This window comes from Syngnathus scovelli, chromosome 2 (assembly GCF_024217435.2).
Source record: "Syngnathus scovelli strain Florida chromosome 2, RoL_Ssco_1.2, whole genome shotgun sequence".
NCBI classification, from domain to species: domain Eukaryota; kingdom Metazoa; phylum Chordata; class Actinopteri; order Syngnathiformes; family Syngnathidae; genus Syngnathus; species Syngnathus scovelli.
The window spans coordinates 8,882,227-8,895,146 of record NC_090848.1 but is presented as its reverse complement, the minus strand read 5'-3'; the positions used below and the strand labels follow the sequence as shown (position 1 = coordinate 8,895,146).

Sequence of the window (12,920 nt, the reverse complement as noted above, 5' to 3'; positions counted from 1 at the left end):
CAAATAAATCATCATTTGACCTCAAAACCCGACTTCTGTGGCATTGACCTATATCAGAAATAGTGCAATGCAACACCACCATCTATCGTCAAAGTTATGGTACTACAACACATGTTCTGGTTTACATTTCCAGTTAATAATTTCAGATATTTGTAACATGCATTCAAAGTATCCCTTTTACTTAGGCTAACGTTTGCAGCTTCGTTTTAATATGTCAGTGGCCTCCTCCATCCTGAAGGGGTCGTACGAGAGCACACCAGGTCAAGTCGGTTCTGTTCTTCTTCTACGGCACAGACTCATACCTGCGGTTTGCTAGCCTTTCGCGAAAAGTTTGACCTCCTCGGACCGGCTTGACAACATACGGTGCAAAATAAATATAAAACTCTGGACAGCTTTTTGGCCAAGGTTTTTGGTCTTAATTGACAACACAGTTTACAGTTACTCCATCTTGCGTATGCCGTGCCAACTATGAAACAATTATTCTCAGCTCACACAGAAAAAAGAAACTTCTGATGCTAATAGCATCAATTAAAGACTGTACAGGTACGTAACAGACTTCATTTCCAAGTTTGGGTAAGAGAATCAAAGTTTTACATTAACTTGAAATGCGGCCAGACTATGAAACAGATTAGACTATCATTTGAATTTCAATATGTTTTTGTCATTGTTTTGTTGGATGTTTTTTGTTGAAAACATTTGGGTTTGGAAACGTGTATCGTGGCGACCCATTTAGCCTTCCTCCCGATGTCAGCTGGAACAAGCTCCAGCACCCCTCGCGACCCTAAGCGGTATTGAAAATGAATGGTTGGTTTGGAATTGTTTCAAATATGAAAGGAAGATTTTAACATCTTAAATGAAATTTCTGTATTTGTTTTGGACGCCACTTGGAATGGGTAGGTTTATAAGTATGCAACAATTGCAATATCTCTTAACAAATTGTTTATTTCGGCTTGTACATTGTTATCATTCACCACCATTTTATTTCATGCTCTGTTAACACATGCCCTGCCGAAATGGCCAAGTGGATGAAGCAATTTGCTTATCTAGTAGTCCCTATAGTCCCTCATTTAAAAAAACCAAAAACGAATACTTGCAGTTACAACAAAAGCCGCTAGGGGACTCTAACGCTCTTTGATTTTCATTGAATATACATAAAGCAGTTAGCTTTGACCATTTGATCTAAATATTTGATATCATAATGCTTTTGCTATAGAATGACATGAACAATTGGCAGGTCACATGACAAATCGCGTTCAAAAAGCCTACAAAAAGATTCACTGGTTAAACAATTTGTATCATTTTCTACAAGGCCTTGCTTCCATTATGGTTGGACAGATAGAGTAATTCCACGAATGGTGTTACCTTGGAAACAAGCATGTAGCAAAGTCCTGTGGAGAAGCACGAGAAATAATCCTTCATGTGTGGAGCATGACGCATGAATATGCTCTCCTTCCAGTATGTAACGTTCATTCCTGTTTGTCTCGGTGCTGCATCCAGTGATTGTGGATCAGGAAGCAAGAATTCACTCAGTGATTGGACTTGTATTAAGATAAGTTTTATTTGTTTCCATATTTATTATCATTAGGTGTAATGTCCTTTGTGTGCAGACATCCAACCATCACGGTAACACATCGGCACAACAAGATTGGTCAGTAATGGATAAATTCTACTCACACTTAACACACCCATTTTTATGACTTTGGCAAGACATTTTTCTTTTTTTTTTTTTTCTGTTCAGTAAAGTATTAGTAAGAGGAAAACATAATGCTTTCATGGACATTCTCGGGTTTAAATCAACAAGACATAAATTAAAAGAGAAAATAAAAACACGTACAGTAGTTGAAGTGAGCTCCGATGATGGATATTTTTTTCCATAAAGTTAGGTGCCCTTAAAGCACTAGACTTCCACCAACATGAAACAAAAATAATCTCAGTCTTTAAATAAGAAATAGCTGACAATATAAAAATACATGGCAATATACTGTAGTTTGTTAAATAAAAGCAATAATTCATATATAAAATATATTGAGGTGTATAAAAATATGCCTTACAACTTTTTGAAAAGGACAACAGCCGTACGCTTTTTGTCTGCAGCTTCGGAACATCACACAGTCAAGCACAAGAGTCCAACATATTGTACAATCAACCGACAAGCATTCACCACACTCACTTGACAAATAAAGCATCCTGGATCATTTTCATGTGACTATTTTTTTTTTTCAGACAAAACATACACAAATATAGAAGGTAAGGAAGGTTGTAAGCTTAAAGCAGTATACAATGAACAGACCCAAAAATAAATTCCTCTTAAGAGAATGGAATCGTTGATATCAGTGTATCTTTGGAGAGAGGGAGAGAGGATGGTGAGGGAGACACATTTTTCAAACGTTTGTGTCACTTCACCTGTGTAACAGTATTTAAGCCCACTGAGATCAGAACATGCACAGGCAGTGTCAGCTATCCTAAAGAAGAAAGTAGGGATGCACCGAAAATTCAGTCGTTGAACATTTAAAATGGCCTAAAACTGCATTTTCGTTTTCCAGCCGAAAGACTGGATGTTGCGGTGACGCGAGCAAAAACCTTTCAAGCAAGCCCAATCTCTGATGAGGATGGTTTCTGGCCAGCGTGGGACTGACTTGAAGTTTGAAGGTAAAATTTTTTTCGGGGGGGGGTTCCATCCAAGGAGGCTGGAGTTTCACACTGTTTAGGCCGCTAAGAAAGCTAGTTGGCTGGCCACGATGACAGGCAGGTTCTTGGGAACTGACTTGGAGCTCAGGTTAACATTAGACTTAGAAGAGAAAAGGGGATGGGGGCAATCCGGTAGGGAGTAGCGGTGACCGGTCACAACTGAGTGGTCGCCCACGCTTCAACTGAGCAGGAGGTGGGGAACTGAGTCTTAAATTCTTCTGCAGTGACATCCGGGCATTGGCCCAGGGCAAGATGGCCGCCCGGCCGGGGAGGACTGCCTCTCCGGCAGCCATCAAATCGGGCGCATTAATCTGAAAGAACCTGACATCTCGCACAAATTTGGCAAAGTATTGATATTGGTCCAGCCATGAAAATGTCATTTTTTTTAAGATATTGCTATGTCTTTCTATGTTTTGATCTTTGTTATTTTGGCCTTGGGTTCCTCATTTTCAGTTGTGCTTGCGGAGGAAAAGTTTCATTACGGTGCATCCCTAAAAGAAAGTAAAAGAGAAATCTAACCCGAAAGCCGGGACAAGAGGCAGGAAAGAGAGCTCAAATCGCCACGAACGTGAGCATGCAGTGTTGTCTACAGACGACGCAGTTCAGGCCCGAGCTGCGAGTCTACCCATATCGTTTCCCTCACGATTGATGTGTATTTTCCTTTGGGAGTGTTTTTATTTTCCCTGCTACCTCCTGTCCGGGCAGTGTTGGTCTAGTCTAGCCCACGCTAAAGCCCCCGTCTCCCTGAGCACCTCTCCTCCTCGTCTTCCTCCAGGCGCAGAACGATAGCACAGGCTCAGCACTCACTCCCCGTCGCACGGTAGAACACCGTCCTCGCTGGCTCGGGAGGGCACCAGAGTGCCCAGCTCATCTACGCACCAGCAGTGGCCGCGGTGCATGCCTTTGGAAGAGCGACACTGGACAGAATGGTGGCAGAGAAAAAAATGGTATGTCAAAACACAATCGTGATTAGACCATTCGACTACGCCACATTTGAATTTTTGGTTGGTTGAATTCAAGATGCCAAGTCAATACAGGGCCCATATCGCTGATAATTAACAAACTTCCCATTACTGTTTTTGTGATGTTTACCTTTTTGTTATGAGCTTGTTTAAAGATAGGACATGATTAAGACAAAGATTATTCGTTAATATACAATTCCACCTTTTTCCCCAATGTCTGGATATTTCTTTAAATAATACACAGTGATAAGCAAAAACAAATTATTTTTTACCAAGTATTGTTTAGAAACTACCATACATTTTTTTAAATAAAATGGACTTTTCTGCATATTATTAAGAAAAAAAAAATGTATTCCACTATTCTTGAAAAAAAAAAAAAAAAAAAACCACCTCATTGTCTAAGAAGCCCACCACAGATGCAGTCGGCAATTAACCTTCGCACATATACAGTGGAAAAACTGCGATCCCTGGTGTTCATATTGGGAAACATTTTAGGTGCCATAAATATTGTATTATATTAGTATTAATTGAACCACAACATGGCATGGTTGATTGCCCTGGTCAATGTACAGATCCTAACACAAAAAGAGGATATATTTCTACTTCTGGGTAGATTTTTCTTGAAGGAATGTAAGTGACAATTTATGCAATCATATTACAAGATTAGTTCAGATCTGAAAATTATAATTTAATGTTTTGAATATTCAAATTTCATCTCTTGGGACCATTAAATCTTATTTTCTGAGAGTGAGAGGAAGGTAACAGTTGATTTTCTGTGCTCACATGACAAATTTGGAGCATTCCCGACTTGCGTCTTTACCTGCTTTTTTCTGTAGAAGCCTCGCGTGTCACAGTTGGGTATGTAGATGTCGCGGTCCGACTGGATGACGGTCAGCTGCAAGCCTCTCAGGACGTTGTTGAGCAGTTTGCGACACGGCGCCTGAAAAAGCAAGGCTGAGTGAAACCGGGGACAAAGCTCGAGAGTCGGGTCAGATGTTCACTTATGTCGCACGAGAGCCGGCGTTACAGCCAGAAGTATGCTTACACGACACGTATTTAACTGCAATGATTCAGATGTTTCGGGTGCTTCTTGTGACACAACGGACCAAGTGATTAATAATCCCCAATCGTGCGTATTCCTTTAAAAAGCCTCTCGGGTAAAACGATGCATTTTGTGTGGCCTTTGTCATCATGCTCAAATAATTGTGCCGCATAGCAGCACACGCATCGTACACTGTAATGCCATGTGTGAAGACACCGGCAGTAGCAAAGATGGCCAGTAAAGCGTTTGAAAACTACACATTCAATCTGACATTTATCAGTTTGACCTCGTCTGTGCAGCCGTGACGGTCAATCACCTTCACTAATTGTACATTACAAGAGAATAAAGACAACTTACTTTTTCAATGTCATCGCTGTGTGAAGGATGAGGACCTGGGAGAAAAGCATAGACGGAAACAACGTTAAGCATCTACCAACAGTAGGAACACTTTGCCTAGCTGTGTCTGCACAAAAAATTCAAATGGTGTCACAGATATATTAATGGATGGATGGATGGGCGGTCGTCGGTAGTGAGGAAGATCATTTCCGCCGATGCCATTCTTTTTCAGCTGGCGGAGTCTCTGTTTGGCATTATAAAAGCTTCTCCATCAGGACGTTAGTGGAGCGTTCACATTGACGGCAAACAAATGTCATCGTTTTCTTCGGACGCTGTCACGGCGCCTCGCTGAAACCTCATTCGTCCGCGTCTGTCACACAACTTGCTAACAAATTGCGAGTGGGTCGAAATGACGAATGAATGGAGCGAGGCACTGCAGAGCAGCGCCGGATGATGCGTGCGACTGGATACCGACGGGCCTTCGGCATTTCGTGTACAGCGACCGCGTGTGTGTGTGCGGCAGGCGACCTATGTATGCATAGGTGTAGGTCACATGTAAAGGAGGCGCATCTTACCTGTGGGGTGGGGCCGCTCGGTGGGACTGGTCCTGCTGTGCTTGACACAAATGCCCCTGCCCTGCAAGAGAGCCTGCAGGGGGCTGTGCTCCCTGGGTGGGGGGACGCAGCGGAGCCCCTTGGCACAGCTGAGGGTGTACACACCACAGGGCTCCCCCTGGGCCAACAGCGACGTGCTGCCGGCAACGTTGTGCTCCCTGGGGGGCCTACCCGCCCCCAGTGGATCCCTGCAGCTAGGACAGACCTTGAAGGGGCCCAAACGGTTCGCTCCCGTCCATGATCCCCAGTGAACAATCAGCAATAAGACAACGCTAGTGAAGTTACAAAGCAAAGGCATTTCTCAGATTCTCCACACTGACAGGTAAATGTGGCTGAAGCTAGAGCTCCCCTATGCTCTCTCTCCCCTTTTTTTTCTTTTTTTTTTTTCCACTCGCCCTCCTGCTTCTAGGACAGCAGCTATCCTCGGTGCCGGGTCCCCTGCGGTGCCAGAGGAGACGAACAGAGCTCGAGAGAGACGCGGCACGGTGCCGGCTTTTAAAGATCTGAAAGGCGGTGAGTGAGTGAGAGAGAGGGAGAGCGGGCGCAGCTATGACACCTTCAGGGGCTGGGACTCACTGAGAGAGAGAGAGAGAGAGAGAGAGAGGGGGGAGGACAAGAAGGAGGTGGCGGGGAGGGACAGAGGAAGAGGGGGGTGGATGCTGTCCCTTTCACAAATGATCCAAATACCCACACATGCAATATTCATCTTATCTCATTCTGCAAGTAGACAACCTATTCCTCCGTTTCCGATGCCACGGACCCTCCGGCAAGAACATGTCATGCTAACAAATGTGAACACACCTCCATCTCCATCGCCTCTGCACAGCCGCCTGATATTTCAGTCGGGGAGGGGGGACAGACAACGTTCCCTGTGGCAACACTTGAGAAAATGACAGGCGCCAAATTAGGTCAATTTGCACACAGAAAAGAATTTGGCACGCACAAGTGAGTACTGATCCAGGATTGTCGATGGACTTGAAGAGTAATCATCTGAATTGTTAAGGCCAGCTCCTGCTCCCCCGTGGACAATCTGCTGGCTAAAAATAGCACAAGCTATTTTGGACAAACATGGATCACTCGTGTCACCTTCACCTTTCTCCTCCAAATGCCACCACAAAACGCTCGGTCCAGCTGTCCCCGACATCACAATACCCGCATCATTTCGCTGTGGGATAATGTCACCGTGTCACATTTGTGGCTGCTCAAGAAGTCAAACGAATGGCACCAGCGCATCATTCTTCAATCATTGGCTCACAACTGCCGTGACCCTGTGACCTGCATTTTGCCATTGCCGCGTGACAGAAATTAGGAGCGATAAACATGTATTGTTCAAAAGTAGCCTTTGAAAACATGTATGTGCAAAGTTCTAGAAAAATTAACATCTTGGCATCTCTTCCTCTCAGGAAAATGCAACATCAATCTTTTTTACTATGAGAAAGACTATAGATGGGCTAACACAATGATGCAACTGATTATTTAGTAACGTTCTCTTTAATGATGTCATGACTGTAATTTTTTTATATTATATGCACCGCTGTACTCTGAGCGTGACCATTTCAAAAGAGTACAAATAATCATCACTGTCCCTCCTCTTAGTTGGCAACTTGTAATGCTAGCGGTATCCAATTTCCTCCAGAATACCTATATGCGCTCAGGATCTGGCCGAGAGGCTTTGGAGTCCGTGCACACAATGCGCTCTATGTGCCGGAGGGTCAGAGTGGACGTCAAGGCGCGGCAGAGCAGATACGTATCCCCATCGGTCCACGAGAATTCAGTTGGAACACGAGGCCAAAAATGACACGGCTATCTGCGGCTCGCAGATTGTATTGATCTTGGCGCGGATGGCTAAAATCACCTGCTGACACGCGTTCGCATCAGTTTGCAGACTTCAGCATTAGTCTGCATATCTGGCATACTCGGAGGACATTCCGAGACAAGCTGCAGACCAAGTGGGGGCTCTGTGCGTCCTCATTTCCCAGGATGATTCTTTTTTTGAACTACTGTCAACATGGCAGCCGGCGTCAACACAAAACCAACGTCCTTAATTCCACTGATATTGTTTCAAGTAGGGCTGTCAAAATAAACGCTCTGGCCCACTTGGATTATAATTTTGTGTTTCTGTAGCAGAAAATAGGCAGACGATAAGTAAATGAAAACAATAAAACAAAAATAATAATTGCAGTGAATGAACTCAAATGACCCCGTGTTCACTCTTCTGTTACCTCTCCAAAATGATCCCTGATCTCTGTTCAATCTGTGAGCAAATTTTCAAGTCAGTTATTTTGTTGAATTATAAAACTAAATGCAAAACAATAAGCTATTATCACTAAACTAAACTGTACCTTAAGAGCAAAAGAAATATTTAAGTTGTTTTGAAATATTTCCATGGGAAAAAAGTGTCCAGCTGGCAAGGATGACACAGTAGATGACAAATTGCAATTGGTGAAAATGATTAACTGTCATTTTTTTATGATGATAAATTCTGACTTATATTTGTATCACAATAGCTGTATTGTACGTAATATATTCGTGTTCCACGGCAAAGCTGTTCCCATTGCTACAATTTGCTGTCTCATGAATGGATGATGAGTCATGGCAAGGCTGTTATGTTCACTGACATTGATTTCATTTGAACTGTTCTTTCCGCATAAATAACCATGTGAGCCTGTACTTAAAAGTGGCTTGATGCTGTTTGAATCAATAATGCCAATGCAGTTTTACTTAAAAGTTACGCACACACACGCGCCCGCACACACTCGCGCTCTCCGTGTTAACCTGTAATTTATTCCCTTTAGTTACCAAGGGAACTCAGAAGAAGTGGGTTGCTATGTGGCTGGCCATCCTTTGTTAAAAGGAAATTGCTACTTTGAGGTACAGTCAGGCTCTGCGGTAGATGCTTTCAGACTTGAGTGCTTGTCGAGTCGCCTTCTAGCATCTCAGCAACTCATACATGATAATTGTGAATATTTCAACATTTGAGCATTACCAGATGGCAGAGTAAAGAATGGCTATCAGAATAAATTATTGTCCCAAAAAGTATTATTTTGGGATTTTGCAGAGCCTTGCCATGGTTTTATCAAGTAGATAAATAAATGTACAACTAATCCTTATATATGTATTTTTAATTGTATAATTAATGACTATTTTGATGATTATCATCCAGAGCCCAAAACTTAAACTTGACAAAATCTTGCGGCATGAGCCATGATTGCTGCCCTGAAGACAAACGTGGGGGAATCCAAAATCAAAATCATCAGGGCGGTGGAACAGAAAGTCCATGCTCACGTTGTCTTCATTCTTTTGATTTCTTTTCTTTTGATTTTTCTGCTAACAACAAACCAAAAACTATCACAACCGCCTCCACTTTGTCCGCCATATTTGCTTCTTCCGAAGTCACGTTTAACCTCGAGAGGTTTTGTAAGATTTCCCCTCTGACGTGTGGGGTCTCTCAGAGGTCGGAAGTCAGCCGACAATTTGAAAATCTTGTCGTGTGAACCAGGCTTAAAGTATTCCTTTGAAGATGTCACACATAAAACGACGGAGTTGACTTTGTGCTCGGATCGTATCGAGGGGCCTCTCCATTTGTGCCTGACATTTCCTGTAAAACGCAATGTCTGACCCACGCATTGAAACTTTTCAAGTTTGTAGTGAAATGAGACGTCACATTCAGAACTCGATATGTCCCCTTGACATTTAAACAAGCCCGACCCAATACAAGTATGCGGCTATTTTATTTTCTGCAATGAATTTCTCCAGCTGTGACGCACATGCTGTCCACTTATCTCAAACATTCGGGAGCTTTTCTTCTATTAAAGGTCAGGCTGCTGTCAAAGTACGCATCGTGACTTTCCTGCTGTTTCTCCTGGCTTGGCTTTCACGTGGGCTCCATTTCACCTTCTTCAAACATGCGCAGCATTCCGCTCGTCTCACCGCATTGGTTTGAGAAGCTCGTTTGTCAGGCTCATCACCGAGCACATTCCTATCCTTGTAGAGCAAAAAGCGCCTCTTAAGATGGATTAGTCAGTGAACGAGCGTGGAGATCTAAACAAGGAGGCATGTATTTCTAGTTTGAGAATACATAGTGGTGACTGGGCACACAAAATTCGAGCGCAGTCCTCGGATATCCTATACAGGCGCCATATGTTGGCAACGAACTCGCCTCACTCAATAATAAACAAATAGTTAACATGTCATCAATGTCTTTTTAATGCCACTCCTAGTAAACTATACCCAAAAAACAATCACAAATTTTGCATTCAAAATAACCATAGCCTTTCAACCTGGTAGCTAAATGCTAATGGTAATTAGCTTCTATGTTGTGGGACTTTAACCCTTTAAATATTAACAAAACACCCAGAAGTACATAACAATCACATCACCTCTTAAAATAGTTCAATATTCCTTGTGTTCCTAATGTCTAGCTAGATCTTTGCAAATTTGGGATAAAAACAAGCCCCTCTGGCCTGTCAAAATTTGGGACACTTTTTGTTATTCAGGATTTGCATGCTAAATATTAGACCCCATTTGTAGGCCATCATCTTTTATTTTAAATTAGGTGCACAACCTGTAAATTGCTATAATCTATGTATGTATTTCGAACCCGTCTATCAGAATCTGCATTTCAAAATAGCACAGGTGTACTATTTTCTGTGAAGATATTAGCCCTTTAATGGTAAAAAAAAAAAAGAAAAAGAAGAGGTCCATAGCTGCAGGCCACCACCGAGCATCTGCTGAAGCAGCTGCCGGCTCGGGGTCACGCCGATCACATTACAGAGTTCAAGTCTCCATCTCCACCAGCAGTAATATGTAAAATCACGTTTTGTCCCTTTTCAGTCTAGAGCAGTAAATGTTTCTTCCCTGGGAGGGCCGTTAGGAGGGTGAAACCAAATGTTTAATCGTCTCATCAAAATGTCATATGTTAAACAAAAAAAAAAAAAGATAAGTTCTTAGCTACCATAATACATATGGTGATTATTAATTATAGTTTTAAGGGTAAAAGATTGCATCGGTTAATTCTTGTGGTTTGCGTATCGGAGTAAACCAACTTTTTAGGGCAGTTTTGAAGGTGCAAAAATCACCTGTCACAATAAACCCATACCTGAAGTCGTATAGCATTTTTCATCTCCTAAATGCAGCCTGTTTTACTTTTTGACCACCGTCCGGCAATGACAAAAAATGACTTTTTTTCCAGATTTGAATCTGGAATAAAATGTTTTTTGTTCACTGTGTCTGTGTGGCCCAGTTGCAAATGTTCCACAAACGGCTGATCTAACAACTTGTGTATATATACATACATAAATCACAAGAGCGTTTTTTTTATGCTCCTTGTGCTGAGTGATGCCTTTTGAAAGAGCACTGATAAAACATTGAGTTGAATGTCTTCTGACAGAGCAAGATTACCTTGTTGAGTCACTGTTGCTCCCAGTTCGCTGTTTGGGTTGCACTTAATAAAATCCTCAAAGTGTCAGTCGTTTAGTCACTATGCACTCTATACCCTTTAATGTTCGGGCGAAGCTCGAGGCTTCGGTTTATATAATGTCGTGATCTGTGCCTGCCTGTGTCTGATCTCGATGGCGTAACATTTTTAATGTTCTACCTTTTAAAGACAATAATCACTGTTCTTTTGAGTCCTCATATATTGCCAAACTTCAATTATTCACCTGCAGCCAACAAAATTTGCTTATAGCCACCTTTTCACAATTTATGACAAAAACAACCCTAATGGCAAATATTTTTGACAAGAAAACAAACTGAAATGCAAGATCTGGCCAATTGGAGGCCAACTTCCTCTGTTCTGCCTCCTCAGCCAATCATTGTAGGCCACCTTAGCCTCTGCAGCGATCCTCCTTAGGATAAGAGCAGTCACGCCACATGCGCACGCACACACACACACAACACAACACAACACAACACAACACAACACAACACAACACAACACAAGAGACAGCAGCTCATACATACTCAAAAAATATGTCCTCCGGCCAGAGCCATAACAAAATATTATTGTAAAAATGGATTTGTACGACTCAATGAATAAATTGCTTTCCTGCAATGGAAATGCTCTTATGAGGCCACTATTTGGTTGGAACTTAACTACTGTACACGACGAATGCAATCTGCGCTACATCAATGTGTTTTATGCAATTAACAGTGAGGAAAATGCTGAAATATAAATGTTCATTGGCTTCCAAAGTAAAAGCAGATGTTTGCAAAGATGCTTTGACTTCCGGGTTAGAAAAATTGGCACCAATACCTAACTCATATTTCATAAACAATTTGACCACCATTGTGGCAAGATATAATCAAATATGTGTATGCCTATAATTAACAGTGGAAAGCATGATACAGCTCCTTTAAGCAAGCACTCTGAATTATTAATTGATGATGGTTCATTTCAATTACTTTTTAAATAATTGACTAATTCTTGGTAGTTTCACAAAATATCTTCATTAAATTCAACAAAAGTTAATAATGTACAGTTCTCAATACAAATGTGCCCAGCCCTTTGAAAAGTAAGCTTTTCAATCAGAATTCTTGTGATTTTTTAATTTTTTTTTATTAGGAAGTTAGTCTTGCCTTTTTTTTTTTTTTTTTTTTTAACAGTAAGACACAAAGATGATGAATTTTTTTTTTTTTTTTATGTAGTTAGTGGCTTTTTTTCAAACAGTAAGACACAATGATGAGGAAATGATGTTTTCTGATTAATCTTCTGAGTGTTGCATGCCCCACAATTCTGAGGATGGGAGAAAACCAAGTGAAGAGCTAAAAGCTTTCTGGAGAATGTTGTAAAAACATTCTTATGTTTTCTTCCACTTTCACGGTTCCAGTCAAAGACTTGGGGAGTATTTTTTTGTTGAACTCCGTCCGCTGTCTAATTTTAGCTGAAAGAAAATATTGAATTTCTGCTAGTTTTACATCTGGCAACCCAAGTGGTGGATGGGGGCAGCCAATGTTTTGCCATGTCATTTCAATCTGCAGAACGATGGATCTCCCCATGTTATCTCTTCAGAAACTCATATGGTATTTTATATTTGTGGTTTCCCCGAGAAGTGATGGCACCCCATAAGGCTTGGTCCCCATCCAGAATGTCATTTTTTTTCTTGCTTCAAGTTTATATTGTTACTTTGACTGTCCCAGTCACACGTACGAGTAATCTTCTTCAAATTCTTTTTGTTTCAATTAATTGTGCGGTGAAAAACTTTTTTAGTTTTCATATCTATATCAAAAAGAGCGGACAGTACCTACCCTAACCCTCCAAGCCATAGATGTCAAAGTCAA

The 12,920-nt window shown here is 41.6% G+C and overlaps 1 protein-coding gene and 1 long non-coding RNA gene across 4 annotated transcripts in view; one reads left to right on the top strand and one right to left on the bottom strand.

Annotated features, from left to right (window-relative positions):
- Window positions 1-272: 272 nt before the first annotated feature.
- Window positions 273-12,920, top strand: part of LOC125989211 (uncharacterized) — a 33,942-nt gene continuing 21,294 nt past the window's right edge. Inside the window, exons 1-3 of one of the 3 annotated variants that reach the window (XR_011088279.1) lie at window positions 273-543; window positions 1,498-2,649; window positions 3,464-3,635. This is a non-coding gene — a long non-coding RNA (uncharacterized lncRNA). Of the gene's footprint in view, window positions 544-1,456; window positions 2,650-3,463; window positions 3,636-12,920 lie in introns of all 3 variants that reach the window. The other 2 variants (XR_007488624.2, XR_007488625.2) reach the window with 2 other exon arrangements.
- Window positions 1,534-11,187, bottom strand: igfbp6b (insulin-like growth factor binding protein 6b). Its single transcript, XM_049755307.2, has 4 exons — window positions 5,604-11,187; window positions 5,050-5,084; window positions 4,471-4,590; window positions 1,534-3,605 (listed from the first exon to the last, which is right to left on the bottom strand). Exons 1-4 carry the CDS (start codon window positions 5,938-5,940, stop codon window positions 3,492-3,494), a joined length of 606 nt encoding a protein of 201 aa, XP_049611264.1. The 5' UTR covers window positions 5,941-11,187; the 3' UTR covers window positions 1,534-3,491.

What these genes read in the sequence shown, in the direction of transcription:
- igfbp6b (XM_049755307.2), bottom strand. Translation starts at nt 5,940, where the DNA reads ATGCCTTTGCTTTGTAACTTCACTAGCGTTGTCTTATTGCTGATTGTT. An exon ending in CGAGCGGCCCCACCCCACAG is followed by an intron (nt 5,085 to 5,603) that starts GTAAGATGCGCC and finishes CTTTTCTCCCAG; the next exon opens with GTCCTCATCCTTCACACAGC. An exon ending in ACAGCGATGACATTGAAAAA is followed by an intron (nt 4,591 to 5,049) that starts GTAAGTTGTCTT and finishes TTGCTTTTTCAG; the next exon opens with GCGCCGTGTCGCAAACTGCT.